This window comes from Oncorhynchus mykiss, chromosome 25, assembly GCF_013265735.2.
Source record: "Oncorhynchus mykiss isolate Arlee chromosome 25, USDA_OmykA_1.1, whole genome shotgun sequence".
In the NCBI taxonomy this organism is placed as follows: domain Eukaryota; kingdom Metazoa; phylum Chordata; class Actinopteri; order Salmoniformes; family Salmonidae; genus Oncorhynchus; species Oncorhynchus mykiss.
Genome location: NC_048589.1, coordinates 13,246,651 through 13,264,932, shown reverse-complemented (window position 1 = coordinate 13,264,932; position 18,282 = coordinate 13,246,651). Strand labels below are relative to the sequence as shown.

The window sequence follows — 18,282 nt, the reverse complement described above, 5'->3', positions numbered from 1 at the left end:
TCTCACAAAGACATGGTGGTTGGAACCAAAAAAGGCTGGTAACTATAATGAACATGTCCTCTGCAGCAGAGGTAACTCTGGGTCTTCCTTTCCTGTGGCGGTCCTCATGAGAGCCAGTTTCATCATAGCGCTTGATGGTTTTTGCGACTACACTTGAAACTTTCAAAGTTCTTGAAATGTTCCGAAACGATTCACCGTCTTTCTCTTTGCTTATTTGAGCTGTTCTTACCATGATATGGACTTGGTCTTTTACCAAATAGGGTTATCTTCTGTATACCACCCCTACCTTGTCACAGCACAACTGATTGGCTCAAATGATTAAGAAGGGAAGAATTTCCACAAAATTAACTTTTAACAAGGCACACCTGTTAATTTAAATGCGTTCCAGGGGACTACCTCGTGAAGCTTGTTGAGAGAATGCCAAGCGTGTGCAAAGCTGTCATCAAGGCAAGGGGTGGCTATTTGAAGAATCTCAAATATGAAATATATTTTGGTTACTACATGATTCCATATGTGTTGTTTCATAGTTTTGATGTCTTCACTATTATTCTACAATGTAGAAAATAGTAAAAATAAAGAAAAATGAGTAGATGTTCTAAAACTTTTGACCGTTTAGTATAGCTATGGTTGTCTCCACCTGCTTCTATTATATTCGCTCAGTACCATCACTGCTTTACTGCTTCAAGCTGATAAATCACTTTAACAACTGAGTTGAGTTTTGACCTGCAAGGCATTATTTTATGGACTGGGCAGGTCCTTCAGAAACGGTTCACCTTGAACAAAGTCCTGGCAGTGACAGTATTATCTATCCCCAGGGCCACACATCACTAAATCACCTCAGGTCCATCTTTTTCTTTTGGAATGTTGAAATCCATTCACAAGTTGTAGATCTTTACAAGTTATGTCTCTTAGAAACAAGCCATACATTGTTTACAAGGAAAGACGAGAAGAAAAGGCATTCTTCACAATAAATGTTTCATATACGTCCAGAACGACCTCATTTTGTGCACCAGTTTTTATCAACATGCGAATAGCCCGACTTCTCTCGTGCTGTTCTGTTTATATGAGCCAGATGCCACGATTGCCATCTTACTTCCTTCCCAGCAAGCAGTGGGTGTAGACCAACAACGTTTTTTTCTTACACACCAAATACCATGTAGATGACTAACTATTGATGTTCTTAAGCTGGCAAATTTTTAACTGCTAGTCTTTTGAGTTATTTTTATCTGGAGGCGGTCCATAGTTTTGTCGGGAGTACAGGAAATACACAGTATACTTCTGCTTTTCCACCCCCCAGTCCCTCAGAAGAAAATGAAAGACAGCATGCTCTCTTTTCCTTTGCAGATTCCAGAAGCGAGAGGGTTTCATAAACGGCCTGGGAAGGTACAGTTGACTTTACATTAAACTAACTAACTATCCAATATCCAGTGTTTTACAGTAACACACTGATATTATAAAATGATGCACGGTATACACCTCGTGGTGTTTTGGAGAGTTCTAAATGATTTACTCTCATATAATTATTCATATTTCATGGTGATAATCCTGATAGATATTTAATAAAACAACATCTGCAGTATTCAATTATATTTTACACACTAAAAACAAATGGTTCTATATAGTGCCAAATAAGGGCTATTGTGGATCCTATTTTGGTGTTACATAGAACCGTTTTTTGAAGGTTCTATAAGGAACCATGCTCATAATGTTGTAAATGGAACCTTTATGGTGATTTAAAGAACCATTTCCTAAGGTTCTATAAAGAACCAATAAATAAAGGTTCTATATAGCACCAAAAAGGGTTCTGCTATCATTATAACCCTTTTTGGTGCTATATATAATCGTTATGAATGGTTCATTACAGAACCTTTATGGAGAATGGTTTTATAAAGAAACTTTCTCAATCTACAAAACCTTTTGAAGAACCATCAGGATTTTTTTATTCTGGTTAGCCATATTATATTGTAAAAAACCCATAGGTGTCCTTATTGTGTTAATGACAAGATGAATCAGGTGCTAGCTCTGGAATGGCTTGGTGTCCCTGAGGAGAGAATTCAGAACCACTAATTTAGACAACAGTTCTCAATAGACTCAAGGCCATACGTGGGTTTTTCACAAGGCACCAACACTGGCCATAGTCATATTTAATATGTAACAGATTAGATCAACTGGAATGACACTCACTCACGGTTGCACGAAAAGATATGGGTGCAAACCACACCCCAAAATATTCTAATGAGCCACCGCCCCTACACTTTAATTATCACTTAAACAGGAAATAAACCTTTTCTGAACTGCAAAAAAACATTGAAGGGCTCAAAGGGTTCTTTGAGTTATTATGGTTCCACATAGAACAATCACCCTTCCCAAAGAACCCTTGAGGAACCCTTTTTTCTAAGTGTGTTTAAGAAGTTACAAGTGGCAATGATACAACCACCAAGTGTCACATGTAATGACCATGAGATATACTTACTGTCCATCTCTACTTCCTGTTGTAGATAGTGCTCCATGAGCAGGCTCAGTTTGAAGGAGAGGCCTACGAGGTGTTTGGTGACGTGGAGGATGCCTCCATGATGAAGCTGTCTCCTGTCATCTCAGTCAGGGTCATCAGGGGATGGTAAGACCGTTTGTTGGGGACAACATTCTTCCCTCGTTCCCTTACTCTTTATTCCATCAATAAATGCTTAGATTAATAAAAATCTCACACACATAAAAATCTTATTAACTTGACACAATCCTTTATGAATTGATGAATGTCTCATATTAACGAAGCATGACAGCAACTCTAAACATATTGTCACTGTTATGAACATGCCTCTGTGTGTCATCACTACCTGTCTGTGTAGCTGGCTGCTATATGAGAAGCCAGGGTTCCAGGGGCGGACCATCGCCTTGGAGGAGGGCCCCATGGAGCTGGTCAACGTGTGGGCAGAGGAGGTGACATCAGGGGCACTGGACCAGATGGATCAGCCTGTCCCAACTTCACCCATGATCATCGGATCCATCCGCCTGGCAGTGAGGGACTACAGTTTACCTCAGATTGACCTGTATACTGAGGTGAATGGTCTGGGGAGGATGTCATCATTCTGTGACGACTCCATTGAGATCTGTTCCTATGGGAACATACAGAACACCGGCTCCATCAAGGTCCACTCTGGAGTGTAAGTTCTACCCTCATACCAACACGGTTGAAGGTCCAAATCATAGTCCAGATATTGCTATAATATTCAATTGAATCCAGTATACTGGACTACATCGCCCCAGCAGGCTTGCTATTGCTCAAAAGCGTGTTGAAATGGATGAAACAGTTTGCAAGCAATCATTTTGCATGTTCATTCATGATTTTGTGTATGCATTATTGTTGGCAAATCTTCTCATAGACAGAGCTTACTTCACTTTAGATATACTGTGTCATATGAAATACAGAATAAGACCTGAGAGTGTATTGGTCTGGCATCTTCTCTTTCCTCAGTGGAATGCAGGCTGGCCTGTTTGTTTGTTGGAGTGACTTAAACCTGCCGTTAGATGTTTTCACTGAGTCACACAAACTGTTGTTGTTTTCTATATACAGTAGTTACCTTGGTGGTTTTATATATGTGACCGACCGGCTCGATTCGGTCTTATGTAGCAAAATTTGAAATTGTGCTTTTTACATTGGAAAAAAGTAGAGACTCCGAGCTAGAAAATGGTATTTCATACACTACAGTTGAGGAACAATGGGAAAATAATTCTGCTTTGAAAGTTGATAAACTTGTAACCTCACTTTTGAGAAAATGGCCTTTGAATGTTTTGGTACACCTCCTGGAGACCTCTTTGTCTACACCCATTCAGCATCGTTCACACCCTCTTAAGCTTTATCCCAACCCATCTCTTTAAGGGTTGATTCAAGCGTTCTGTCTTAACATCAGCAGTCAAGCCCCCGAGCTAACTGGCTAACGTTGGTTAGCTTGCTAGCTACTACCAGACACAAATGTGAGAACAGCTTACTCTGACCATTTTACTCACCCTAGCAGAGCTGGTTAGGCTGTTTTTATGTTATCCAGAGCATAGTGTTGAGCGTTTGTAAATTTGTCAGTTATTCTGCGCTCTGGCACACTCAGATGAGAGTGCTCTGAAATCGGAGTAGATAGCCAGAGCGAATTTACCAGCTACATCTATCAACAGTTGTTGTAATGACATCATTACCATTCTATTGAAATTGTTACTTGCATAGTGGAGTCTTTTGTTAAGAAATGTAGCTAGCTAGCTAAACAATGAACCATAATCCCAATTTATTACGTTACCAACCTGCATGAATCTGCAGGTAGCTAACCAATCAGGTTCAATGTTAGCTGGCATTAGGCTATAACTAGCAAAGCAAATGGCTCTGAGAAACAAATAATATTACTACACAGATCATACATGTAACGTTAGCTGACCTAACAACAGCAATCAGGCACCCAAAGTAACTGGCTAACGTTGGCTAGCTTGCTAGCTACTTCCAGACACAAATGAGAGAACAGCTCACCCTGACCATTTTACTTGAAATGGATACTTGCATAGTGGAGTCTTTTGTTAAGACATGTAGCTAACTAACTAAACAATGAACCATAATCCCAACTCATGAACGTTACTACCCTGCATGATTCTGCAGATAGCTAACCAACCAGGTTCAATGTTAGCGTGCTAACATTAGGCTATAACTAGCAAAACAAATGGCTCTGAGATACGAATAATATTACTACACAGATCATACACGTAACGTCAGCTAGCGAGCCAGTCAGCTAATGTTAGCTAGCTAGCTAACAGTAGACTAACTTGAAATGAAAACAACTTTCTGACAAAAATTTGAAATGTGTAATATCTGAAAATGGAGCTAGCTAGACTATCTTACCCGTATGGATGGACACTTCCCCCTCTCTCACAGATGCCATGGTTGCCCTTAGTTTGAAGATGTAATCCGGAGACAGGTGTTTTCTCCATCTCCTTAGCTATCATACTCTAATTACATTGATTTCAAAACTTTTTTAAAGCCGTATTAGACAGAATTACCTACACATAAGGTTACTGACCAGCTCAAATAGACAGGAGTGTGCTACATGGCAGACCATTCCGAATTCATCTCTTGGCATGTCCAGCCCACTCATTATCTCAGCAAATCATTGCTTTCTTTTTCTGTTGTTAAACCAACTAGGCTCGTATTTACAGGTGACATACATGTTTGTTATTAAGACACATGAAGTTCACATTTTCCAGAAGGCATTTCTGTCCAAAAAACGCATTTTGATAAAAATATACAGTGGGGCAAAAAAGTATTTAGTCAGCCACCAATTGTGCAAGTTCTCCCACTTAAAAAGATGAGAGAGGCCTGTAATTTTCATCATAGATACACTTCAACTATGATAGACAAAATGAGAGAAAAAAATCCAGAAAATCACATTGTAGGATTTTTTATGAATTTATTTGCAAATTATGGTGGAAAATAAGTATTTGGTCACCTACAAACAAGCAAGATTTCTGGCTCTCACAGACCTGTAACTTCTTCTTTAAGAGGCTCCTCTGTTCTCCACTCGTTACCTGTATTAATGGCACCTGTTTGAACTTGTTATCAGTATAAAAGACACCTGTCCACAACCTCAAACAGTCACACTCCAAACTCCACTATGGCCAAGACCAAAGAGCTGTCAAAGGACACCAGAAACAAAATTGTAGACCTGCACCAGGCTGGGAAGACTGAATCTGCAATAGGTAAGCAGCTTGGTTTGAAGAAATCAACTGTGGGAGCAATTATTAGGAAATGAAAGACATACAAGACCACTGATAATCTCCCTCGATCTGGGTCTCCACGCAAGATCTCACCCCGTGGGGTCAAAATGATCATAAGAACGGTGACCAAAAATCCCAGAACCACACGGGGGGACCTAGTGAATGACCTGCAGAGAGCTGGGACCAAAGTAACAAAGCCTACCATCAGTAACACACTACGCCGCCATGGACTCAAATCCTGCAGTGCCAGACGTGTCCCCCTGCTTAAGCCAGTACATGTCCAGGCCCGTCTGAAGTTTGCTAGAGAACATTTAGATGATCCAGAAGAGGATTGGGAGAATGTCATATGTTAGATGAAACCAAAATATAACTTTTTGGTAAAAACTCAACTCGTAGTGTTTGGAGGACAAAGAATGCTGAGTTGCATCCAAAGAACACCATACCTACTGTGAAGCATGGGGGTGGAAACATCATGCTTTGGGGCTGTTTTTCTGCAAAGGGACCAGGACGACTGATCCGTGTAAAGGAAAAAATGAATGGGGCCATGTATCGTGAGATTTTGAGTGAAAACCTCCTTCCATCAGCAAGGGCATTGAAGATGAAACGTGGCTGGGTCTTTCAGCATGACAATGATCGCAAACACACCACCCGGGCAACGAAGGAGTGGCTTCGTAAGAAGCATTTCAAGGTCCTGGAGTGGCCTAGTCAGTCTCCAGATCTCAACCCCATAGAAAATCTTTGGAGGCAGTTGAAAGTCCGTGTTGCCCAGCAACAGCCCCAAAACATCACTGCTCTAGAGGAGATCTGCATGGAGGAATGGGCCAAAATACCAGCAACAGTGTGTGAAAACCTTGTGAAGACTTACAGAAAACGTTTGACCTCTGTCATTGCCAACAAAGGGTATATAACAAAGTATTGAGATACACTTTTGTTATTGACCAAATACTTATTTTGCACCACAATTTGCAAATAAATTCTTAAAAAATCCTACAATGTGATTTTCTGGATTTTTTTTGTCATTTTGTCTGTCATAGTTGAAGTGTACCTATGATGAAAATTGCAGGCCTCTCTCATCTTTTTAAGTGGGAGAACTTGCACAATTGGTGGCTGACTAAATACTTTTTTGCCCCACTGTATATATATATATATATATATATACGTTCAAATTGCTCTCCTGTGAAGTACTGACGTATATATATATACGTTCAAATTGCTCTCCTGTGAAGTACTGACGTCTAGTTTCCTGAAACAAGTCACATATGTCGTCATTTTAGATATAGTTTAGGATATCTACTCGTCTGTCTTCTCAGGTGTGAAGGAGAATCACGGGGCTAACACCCTGAGCTTGTATTGGGATTTTCTTTATTATTAATATTTACATGGGAGCTGAAAAACAAAGGTGTGATGTACATCACTTAGTGTCTAATCTTTGTATGCGGTGTGTGTGTGTATGTGGGCCTTTTCCCCGTCCTGTAGCTGGCTGGTGTATAGTGACCCAGGATTTGGGGGTCTGCTAGCGGTGTTGGAGGTAGGAGAGTATCCCTGTCCGGAGGCCTGGGGATTCCCTCAGCCGTTCATCGGATCTCTGAAACCCCTCAAAATGGTATCATTATGGCATTCTTACTTATTTTCTGAAAATCACTTTCCCCATATAGCTTCCACTGTTTTATCTTTATGATGTTAAAAGTCTACTGTGTGGTTTTCCGTGTCTTACAGGGTGGGATAAAGGTGGAGCATTCTAATGAAGTAAAGGTACGTCTCCCCTCTGTGAATTCTTCTGTTTTTATAGCTATTTCCATGGCCATTCATATTTACATCAGTGTTTAAGGATGAAAAAAATAAACATACAGTCAGTGAATGACAGCGGGAAGTTTCAACAACTGCAAGAGCCTCTTATCACAAAAGTCATAATAACCAAAGGCTTGTAAAATGTTATTCTTGTGACATGGCTGAAGACAAGCTGTGATGTGATGACATGGCATATTATTATAGCTCCGCTGCCATCCTAAATCCTCTGCCTTATCAAATCTGCCCGTTGTGAATCAGACAGACAGGCCTGTTGTTGCAGGTGAATTGGCCAGTGACTAGTGAGAGAACTATGTGTGCACTGGCAGCTCTATGGACACATGGCACCAGTGTGCCGTCTCTGCATGCTCTCACTCTCGCTGTCTAACCCAGGAGACAGGCCTGTGGTTACCAGTAGAGCTGTTTGTTTAGGTCAATTTCAGTAGTCAATCTAAAATGTAGAAATATGCAAGCGCAGTTTATGCGTTTTCAAGGGGCTGATAATGTAGTTGTCTGGCCCAGTATGTGCTGAACATTTGTGTATCCATTCAAGCATATGATTGATTTATAGGTTAGGAAAAAGTACCACGTAGCCATCTGGGCTTAAATTACACTGACAGACAGGCAGTGGTGAAATACAGTATGTTTTGGCCAGATGGCACAGGGCCTAGGGAGCTGGAATCTGTGGTATGAGGAGCATGCAGCCCTGGCATGGGGATGGGGACAGCATGGAACACACTGCCCACCTCAGCACATCAGCCTAAACTTGAACCCCTTCTCTCCCCCTCAGGCTCTGGTGTTCGAGAGGCCGTGCTTTGAGGGCAAGTGTGTGGAGATTGACGATGATGTGTACGACTTCAGAGAGGGAGGAGATGAGGAAGATGGGGAGGAGGAGGAGGAAGAGAATCCAGTCAAAAGGAAGACATTGTGTTCTGTGGGATCCCTCAAGATTCTTAGAGGACTGTACGTACTTGTGGTTGATCTCAGCTGACATACTGTACAGTAAGGGATAGTATTGTAGAATTGTGTATCTTATCTATGTAATGACCCCCTTCTGCCCATATTAACCTATCATAACACAGATTAATGGTCTATTAATTCTGTACTGTATTGGCTTGTATGTACTCGAACATCACCCTCCTGATTGTCCCTGTAGCTGGGTGGGCTATGATGAGCCAGACTTTGAGGGTCACCAGTATCTCCTGGAGGAAGGGGAGTACCCTGACTGGAGGGAGTGGGGAGGCTACGGAGACCAGCTCCTGTCACTGCGCCGTGTATGCTCTGTAAGTATTGCAACTCTATTCAGAGCTATGTGAACATGACCATGGTTTAAATCTGTTTCATCTATTTCCGACCTGTCTTTGATGGGTTTTGAAGTATGAATGGTCAGGTAGTTGAAAAGATGGGTCTACTTTGATCTTGTTAATCCAGAGGGGCCATTTCAATGGTGTTTGTGTGTACATTCCCTGTGTTGTAGGACTTCCTGTCTCCCCATGTGAAGCTGTTCAGTGAGAGGGACTTTGGGGAGAGAGGGGTCCACATGGACCTGCTGGGGCCTGTCACTAACATGGAGGACACCTGCTGCGGCCCCAAGACGCAGTCCATCAATGTACAGGGTGGAGTGTAAGTCAAATTCTCTGACAGTCCTATGTAAGCAGGCCTTGCATCCACTGAAACGCGGTGTGTCATAACTGCACCAAGGCTTGGGCTTGCTGTGCTAGAGATATATAGGTGGGTCACTCCTATCCTCTTTCCTCTTATTGCAAGCTTTTAATGAACACATACTCACACACACAGCACCGGAGGGCACAAACATGAAAGAGGTGTGTGAATGTCACGCTTAGTAAAGTAATACTGAAGGTTAGACAATGGGTGGAGGAATGAGAGCGCACTCTAGGGTTACATATTCTAAAAGATGAGATTAGGGTGTAAAGGCACAGTGCTGGAGTCAATATTATTATTACGTTTTTCGAAAAGGGAGTGGCCATGTTCCAGACATGAATTGAATCACCTTCAGCTTCATTGGTGCTTTTTTGTATATGGTATATTCAGTTGTCGCAGTGGTTCATAAGCTATCACAAATGTCTCTATGTTAGAATGAAATTATAACTTTTACTTCCATTTGAATGCATCTTTCCAAACTATTTAGTTATGTAGGGCCAGATTTTGACCCGAGTTAAGTGCATCTAAATGGAACAAAATTCCCTTTTTATGCACTTTTCTTTCTATGCGTACTCTGACCTTGAACTTAAGCATGAGAAAGGCATGCTATTCTCACATAGTTAGATCTAAGGAATCAAGGTGTGGCAGAGGTGTATTCTGAACTTTACTTAATTCTCTAATAATTCTACCACATTTACACCACCATTCTCCATGCACTGTAATTTGCAACTTCATAAGAGCTATTGATAAGAGCCAGGTAAATGAGTAATCCGTTTGGATAAGGAAATTGTAAATATAAGCCTAAATAACACTTGTTTTGGATCTATTTTACCTTTATAATTGCTGGAGACTAATGTGAAACCAGTCATATGGCAGCGAACTGAAGTATATCAAGCATATCCCACAGTAAAGTTTATGAAATGCTGTGCCATTATGCAGAATGTTTTGTGTACGGCCTTTTAACATGCAGGGATGGGCACTCTCGAATGTCTTAATTATAGGTTACCTCGACTTTCTCTGTCTCCTATTTCTATCATGTTAAATATTAGCCACTTTCATTATCAACCGTCAGTAGGACTAATAACCACCCATATTTAACTGCCAATTTACTGTTAGTTCCCTTCAGTTGGTCTAGCCTACATTATCATTCTATTTAATTCCATTGTTGTATTTACCTAAGTTTGCTTCCTATGTAAACGCCGTTACGGATGTGTGGTTGTTGCTGAGGATCATTAGTAACAGTTGATGATTAAAAAAATACATGTCGGCTAATTTGTTTGGCTAGTATGGAGCTACAGCTATTGATTTAAGTTATAAACATCTAATGCTAGGGCTGTTGGTTTGGTAGTAATATAATGGAGTTACAGCTAGTGATTTAAGTTATAAACATCTAATGCTAGGGCTGTTGGTTTGGTAGTAATATAATGGAGTTACAGCTAGTGATTTAAGTTATAAACATCTAATGCTAGGGCTGTTGGTTTGGTAGTAATATAATGGAGTTACAGCTAGTGATTTAAGTTATAAATAAAATAAAATAAAACTTTACTTGTTACATGCGCCGAATACACCTTACCATGAAATGCTTACTTACAAGCCCTTAACCAACCGTGTAGACTTTACCGTGAAATGCTTACTTACAAGCCCTTAACCAACCGTGCAGTTCAAGAAGAGTTAAGAAAATATTTACCAAATAAACTAAAGTAAAAATAATAAGTAACACAATAAAACAACAATAATGACGCTATATACAGGGGGTACCAGTACCATGTCAGTGTGTGGGGGTACAGGTTAGTCGATCATTTGTACATGTAGGTAGGGGTGAAGTGACTATGCATAGATAATAAACAGAGAGTAGCAGCAGTGTACAAACAAATGGAGGGGGGGGGGTCAATGTAAATAGTCCGGTGACCATTTTATTAATTGTTCAGCACTCATATGGCTTGGGGGTAGAAGCTGTTAAGGAGCCTTTTGGACCAAGACTTGGCGCTCCGGTACCGCTTGCCGTGTGGTAGCAGAGAAAACAGTCTATGACTTCGGTGACTGGAGTCTCTGACAATTTTATGGGCCTTCCTCTGACACCGCCTATTATATAGGTCCTGGATGGCAGGAAGCTTGGCCCCATTGATGCACTGGGCCGTACACACTACCCTCTGTAGCGCCTTATGGTCATATGCCGAGCAGTTGCAATACCAGGCGGTAATGTAGCCGGTCAGGATGCTTTTGATGATGCAGCTGTAGAACTTTTTTAGGATCTGGGGACCCATTCCAAATCTTTTCAGTCTCCTGGGGGGAAAAAGGTTTTGTCGTGCCCTCTTCATGACCGTCTTGGTGTGTTTAGACCATGATAATTTGAAACTCCCGAACCGCTTCACTACAGCCCCGTCAATGTTATTGGGGGCCTGTTCGGCCCGCCCTATCCTGTAGTCCACGATCAACTACAGGGCGGTAATCATTTAGGTTACCTTTGCTTCCTTGGGTACAGGGACTATGGTGGTCTGCTTGAAACATGTAGGTATTACAGACTCGGTCAGGGAGAGGTTGAAAATGTCAGTGAAGTTAGAGGACTTGAGACTACAGTCAAATGATAAGGCCTATAATGATCATATTCAGACCATCTGTTTAAAGTTTATGTAACACGGGAGGGAATGATGCTATTTACAACATGTTATATTGTAAAATTGTACCGTTTTATGGGGTGTCCTACTGTAAGTGTTCATTTACCAGTTCCAACCTGTTGTGTGCTCTAAACAGGTGGGTTGCCTTTGAGAACCCAATGTTCTCCGGAGAGCTCTACGTTCTAGAGAAAGGCCTCTACGGAAGCCCAGAGGACTGGGGAGGACAGAACCTCAAGATCTCCTCGCTGCAGCCCGTTTTCCAGGTAAAACCGTTGTAAAATAATACTCACAGTAGTATCACCTTTATAGTATCATACTAAGTTTTTACTTGCATGACAGTGATAAGTTGTGAGGATACTTTGAAATGGTTTATCCAGTGACGATAAAGAATGTAATCCATCATTTCCTTCTTTATTACTTTCAGGATAACCTGGGTGGATCAAGCAAGTTCAAGGTAAAGTCAGATAGTGATAAACAAATAGTATTAACTATCTTAACATAGTCAATAATGTATGGAAGTGATTATACCATCAGTTTGCATGAAGAGTAGCCTACGTGTAGTGGAGGGTATAAGCAGGTTTACGCCATATACCCACTTCTTTTTCAGTGGGCATTGCGTATACTCACTTCTAAATTCCCATGATGCGTATGAAAGTAGTGGAGAGGAGATATACCCTGGCTGGTGGACCAGATCAGAATGTTTAGCTTAAAATGTCCTTCACATTTTCAGCACAGCAATTTGCACACGGCTGTAGACCTAGATCGGTGCAAATGTTCCATAATGCAATTTGCGGGAAAACACTGTTCTAAAATCCATACCACATGTGTGAGCGGTTTCATGGACAGAGTTGGAAATATCTGTTAGAAACGTAGAGAGGGGAGATCTAAAGATGCAACAACTACCATGGGTCACTAAAATTACTAGGATAATGCCTTTAGCTGCTAAACAATGAAAGAAAGTTAAAAGAAAACCAATAGAACATGAGAAAGCATATGAGGAAGTCTTTATAAAATAATTGCCTCCAGGTTTCTATGGTGGGATTTTAGCTAGAGGCTACCTTGAAGCATGCCTCATAATATGAAGTAAAACGTCCAGGTTTTAAAAAATTAAGGAACATGGAAAAAATATAGCAATGCTAATGATAGGCCTAACCGTCTTCTGGTAGATCAGGTGTCAAACTCATTCCACAGGGGCCGAGTGTCTGCGGGTTTTTGTTCCACCCTTGTACTTGATTGATGATTTAAGGTCACTAATTAGTAAGGAACTTCCCTAACCTGGCTGTCTAGGTTTTAATTGAAAGAAAAAACAAACAAACCCACAGACACTCGGCCATCCATGGAATGAGTTTGACACCCCTGTGGTAGATGGGAAAGTCTTTCCCCAAAAATCTTCTCAATTAAATGTTAACTAGCTACATAGTAGCCTATGCCTACCTGGCAGAATTATATTATTTGCGTCAATCCTGTGGACATTTGTTTTGCAAACTCCATCTCATGTGCTACAAAAAAACACTACTAACCAAACAACAGTGCTAGGTGCCCGAGCACTTGAATTAAAGGGTAACTACACAATAAATAAATACAAATTCTTCTATTTTTCCCAGACCTCAAAAGTGGTGTGCTGATGTGGTTTAAGCATTGTTGTGGTCTTAGAACATCCAATTTTGTAGTTTTACTATTAAACCTGTGAATTTCAGACTTAGTTGACAGCATCATTTATCTGTTTAAATAGTAGGCCTACTATTAGACTACTGCACAGTACAGCTTGGGTTGAGCTGTGAAAGACCAATATGGATTTATCATTTTAGGTCATTCAGACTGTATGTCACTGTTTCTCATAGAATTGTTCTCACAGGACACCTTTGCTTAGCCGGCTGGGCAGCCGAGGAAATTTTGGGCAAAATTAGAGTATACCCACTTCTCCAGCCACCACTACCTACCTGTAATCCACTGTACATTATGGCGGCCCTGTCTCATGTCAGTCTCCTGTGTATGTACTGTAGGTCCAGCTGTTCTCAGAGCCTGGGTTCCAGGGCAGAGTGGTGGTACTGGAGGACAGTGTGGTATCCCTGGAGGAAGACTTCTCCCCTCGCTCCTGTAGAGTACTGGCTGGGAGGTGAGCAAAAAAATCTGCTTTAAATGCAGCATGCAAACATCAATACTGTGCCTTTTGATAGGAAAAAAATACTGAAAGTGTAGGCTTTCCTTTTCTGTTGTCCAAGAGCCCTCTGAACACTCAAAGGGGACTTAGTACTGGAGAGCGCTATGTTGACTGTGTGCCTCTATGTTATGTTCCAGCTGGGTGGCATATGAGGGATCCCAGTTCACAGAGCACATGTTTGTCCTGGAGGAGGGAGATTACCCTAACACTGAGTCAATGGGCTGTCTGGGTCCTGACTCTACCATCCGCTCCATACAGACCATCAGCCATGTGAGTAGAGTGGATTATGTGTGTTGGCATGGGATGCACGCGTACAGTATTTGTGAACCTAAGTCATGTCTGTGTAAAGTGACTGCATATCTTAGAGATGTCCTGTACCTACAATACCATAATGTATAATCTCAGGTTTTTACCCACCCTCCCCTTCCCCCTTGTCTCTCCAGGAGTTCTCCCTCCCGTCCATAACGCTGTTCAGTAAGGTTGGGTGTAGAGGCCGTAGGGTGGTGCTGACGGGAGAGACGGTGAACCTGCAGCTGGCTGGGGTTGACAGACGCATACGCTCCCTGGTGATCCACGGAGGAATGTAAGTCACACCTGGATAGGATTTGACCGTTTTTATTAGGCGATTAAAAACCAACATTGACATCTTAAAGAGAGAGTTTCATTTACAATTCATCTTGGTTGGTTGAAGCACTGTCTAAGCAACTAATAAACCATCAACCAGGCCTCTATTTAATCTGTATCCCTGAAGCGATGCAGATTGCGCAATATAAATGTAAAGGTCATTTCCGGAACGCAGTCTCCGCTGACGCGGGAACATTGCCTTTAAATTTTAATCGCGCTGTAAAGCTGAACTTCCACGATACGGATTGAATAGAGCCCATAGTTTTGCTGGGCTATTGTAAACTGAAACGGTGTAGGAGGGTTGATTGTTTACATTTGAGGTGTGTCAGAGATTTTGTATAAGAAGACCAACTGACTGTGTTGGATTGATTTCTCCTGCCCTACAGTTGGGTGTTGTATGAGGATAGTAACCACCGGGGCCGTCAGATCCTGCTACCGCCAAGCGAACTGAATGATTGGTGTAAGTTCAGCAGCTGGCCGCGAATCGGATCCCTGCGACCACTATTGCAGGTATGGAAGCGGGGAATGGTTCCATTTTAGATTCACATATTGCTGTCTATCCAATACAGTTTTCCCTATAACTAAACAACAGTCAATGGACTGACATGAGATCTGTGTACACAACTCAACTTTTGCACTAATCTCATTTTGTCATCACTGCATGAATTACCCCATAATGCAAATAATATGCAGCCACCTCAAGTTTGGATTTGGATAATGACCACTGTCGGGTGAGAACTCTTATCTCGCCTAGTCAAGCTAATGTTAAGTGTGTTGTTTGCCTATTGACCTCTACAGAAGCAGGTGTACTTCCGTTTGCGGAGCAGAGAGACGGGCGATGTGATGTCCCTGTCAGGGCCTCTGGATGAAATCAAGCTTTTGCGGGTCCAGGCCCTGGAGGAGTCAGGGGGAGTGGACCAGATCTGGATCTACCATGACGGAGTCCTACGCTGCAAGGTACTTCATGGGCTCAAGCTTTTGCACTGAATCATCATTTCCACTCATTCCATCGCCACCAACTTCAAGTGTTGCAGAACTGGCTTCCTCGTTCTTTCAACATAGTTTAATGTCACGTGTTGAGCATATTCCAGTACAATTGTCAATTATCTCTCATATAAAATCAAATGAAACTTTATCTGTACCATGCTTGTCAGTTTGTATTCATACAGAATCCACCCACATCTGAACCCATATTCTCTGTCTCTATAGCTGGTGGAGGACTGTTGCCTGCAGACATCAGGGAGCATTATCATGGCGGGCAGCAGGCTGAGTGTGTCTCCTCCGGAGCCAGGGATAGACAACCAGCTGTGGAGCATTACCCCAGACGGCCTGGTCCGATGCCACCTCAAACCTGACCTGGTGCTGGAGGTTAAAGGTCAGATCAGTTCTTCTGCTCTCTCTCTCAGCTAGCCTTACTATCATTAGCTAAGAGCTACAAAGATAGGAGCTCTGGCATTCAGCTCAGTACCCATAGTTATAATCAGGCTCCATCTGGTGGTAGGTTTAGGAAGTGGTTTGTATTATCCATATGTTGCCACGTCCTCAAGCTATTGAATAGGTAGCCGCCACCAAACCTAAAGATACACTCTCAAACTTGTATATAATTTTAGCCAGTAGTTTTTAAAGTGGTGCTCACGAGACAAAAGTGGTTCCCGTTTTGTGTACTACGTCATCCATTTCATATATTTTACATCCTGACCAATTTTGATGTGCTTAAGATTCTGGAGTACACCTTTAACTGTATTGTTTTCTTTTCACAGGTGGACAAAGTTATGACAAAACTCAAGTGATTCTCAATACATTTGATGAAAGAAAACACACCCAAAGATGGTCTTTGGAGATCCTGTAATGGAATGTCAATCTGGCCCTTGCCCTTCCACTGCAGCTCAGCTCTGTGATGCAGCTCCACCGTGGGGCCCATACTCTTGCTTCTTGATGAAGTTTCTCCAGGGGCCTTAGTGCCCTGTGATGCTGGTCTGCAGTAGGCCTCCAAACATTCTGCAACATTTGTTGAGCTTGAGAGCAGAAATTCCAAACTGTCTTTGTGAAATACAACCGTAAACCAGTGATCTACACTCTGAAGACAAAACTACACACGGCTATAGAACTATCTATCGAGCAAGGAGCACAGCATTTTACTTTGAGGACTTGACTGATGCTGTACAAATACCACAATTCATTTGTTCACTTACCTCTCATTGAGCATACCAAAGAATAACTATGGGAATGTGTCTCTCCTGTATTCATATCATTTACAATGATTTTATCCACATCTCTTTTCTATGGTACTTTACCAGTCAATTACTGAGATCTGTTTTCTTACAACAATGTTGTAAATTTATGTATTTTTTTAGCACTTATTGTTCTATGGTCACATAATGTCATAGATGAACACTCCTTAAATTCTCCAAATAATGTTTTGTGGAAATGTTTTTTCACGACTTTTGAAGTCAACTTAATATTTTTTTACAGACATCACTGCACAGTACATTAGCTTCTGCAGGTGTATAGATTTTGTTGAATGACTAAATATCAACTTCAACACTGTGCTACAATATCATACTAACCACGGTCTTACTTGTAAATATGTCAACAAAATGCTGTTACATCTACAACAAAAAATTGTTTCCTTGATTGGTGTTACTATGGCGAAGAATCTCAATTACCCTTTCAATGAAGATCACAAGGTCAAGGACTTGAATAAGTTTTACTTATCACATAGCTACAACAGGCAGCCTCTTCTCAAACAGACACACAGCCATAGCCTTAGCACAGACGATCATAAAGGATCATTTCGCTGGTTACTCGGATGAGTCCTCTCCGCTGCTGATCTTGACCACAGTCTTCCCCCGAGCGTGTCCCTTCTCTACCTTCAGCATGGCCTGGGGCACCTGGGAGAAGGTAAACTCCTCCTCCACCACCGCACGGATCTGCAGGAACAGGAAGTGTGGTCACACGAAGTTAAAAAAATCTAAAACAAACCTGACTTTAGACATGTGTGAAGGGGCAAAGGTCGGGATTCACTCAAAGGCTTGTTATCGACAAGTGCATTGCACTTAGCTTCAAAATAAAATGTATACTTGAGCCAAAATCTCTGCAGAACTGAAGCATGAATTGATCTCCACAAACATCTGAGAAATTGCCTTTAAAAGTGTGTAGCATTGTTGGTTGTGCAGTGCACAGTTCTGCAACGGGCCTTTGAATGAATCCTGGCCAAATTGATCTTCCAAAAAAGAAAATGAATAACAGAGAAAGTTGAGTCATATCTGTCGGCACAGTAGCCTACATTGAAAAATGGAGAGTTCCTCTTCTACACAGAATGACCTGATCCTTACCTCTGTGTGGATTGAAGATAACCTATAATTGAAGTGGTGAGGATGTACTGACATCTTTCACAAAACTACGACGTACACCAACACTGTACACAACAGCACCCTGTTCAGCCTAAGATGCTCTCATCATGTAGGTGTATTGTATATTTGAAAATGAGTATTAAAAACATGAAAAAATTACATAATTGACACAGTATACCGCATATTCTGTTGCTAACCTAACATTGTAATGAGTCAACACACACCTTTGCATCCTGTTGTGTTTGTTGTTATGACAAACATACCAACAGCATGGTAGGACAACCAACTGTAGAGGATCTGGTGACCAGGCCAAGCTGAAACTAGCCGTAGCCGTTTC

At 41.6% G+C, this 18,282-nt stretch overlaps 2 protein-coding genes across 5 annotated transcripts in view; one reads left to right on the top strand and one right to left on the bottom strand.

The window, feature by feature from the left end:
- The window catches only part of LOC110505377, a 51,627-nt gene extending 33,523 nt beyond the window's left edge, over positions 1-18,104 (top strand). For all 4 annotated transcript variants that reach the window (XM_021584555.2, XM_021584556.2, XM_021584557.2 and 1 more), the window contains 17 exons: positions 1,345-1,383; positions 2,499-2,617; positions 2,847-3,161; positions 7,222-7,348; positions 7,462-7,497; positions 8,321-8,493; positions 8,687-8,813; positions 9,008-9,153; positions 11,944-12,070; positions 12,232-12,261; positions 13,811-13,923; positions 14,106-14,238; positions 14,412-14,551; positions 14,979-15,102; positions 15,391-15,549; positions 15,802-15,967; positions 16,353-18,104. In XM_021584555.2, the coding sequence (XP_021440230.2) occupies positions 1,345-1,383; positions 2,499-2,617; positions 2,847-3,161; positions 7,222-7,348; positions 7,462-7,497; positions 8,321-8,493; positions 8,687-8,813; positions 9,008-9,153; positions 11,944-12,070; positions 12,232-12,261; positions 13,811-13,923; positions 14,106-14,238; positions 14,412-14,551; positions 14,979-15,102; positions 15,391-15,549; positions 15,802-15,967; positions 16,353-16,441 (2,163 nt within the window). In that variant the 3' untranslated portion in view covers positions 16,442-18,104. The remainder of the gene's footprint in view (positions 1-1,344; positions 1,384-2,498; positions 2,618-2,846; positions 3,162-7,221; positions 7,349-7,461; positions 7,498-8,320; positions 8,494-8,686; positions 8,814-9,007; positions 9,154-11,943; positions 12,071-12,231; positions 12,262-13,810; positions 13,924-14,105; positions 14,239-14,411; positions 14,552-14,978; positions 15,103-15,390; positions 15,550-15,801; positions 15,968-16,352) is intronic.
- rtn4ip1 (reticulon 4 interacting protein 1) overlaps positions 17,283-18,282 on the bottom strand; it is a 31,162-nt gene continuing 30,162 nt past the window's right edge. Inside the window, exon 9 of the mRNA XM_021584560.2 lies at positions 17,283-17,522. Within this exon, the coding sequence (XP_021440235.1) occupies positions 17,394-17,522 (129 nt within the window). The 3' untranslated portion in view covers positions 17,283-17,393. The remainder of the gene's footprint in view (positions 17,523-18,282) is intronic.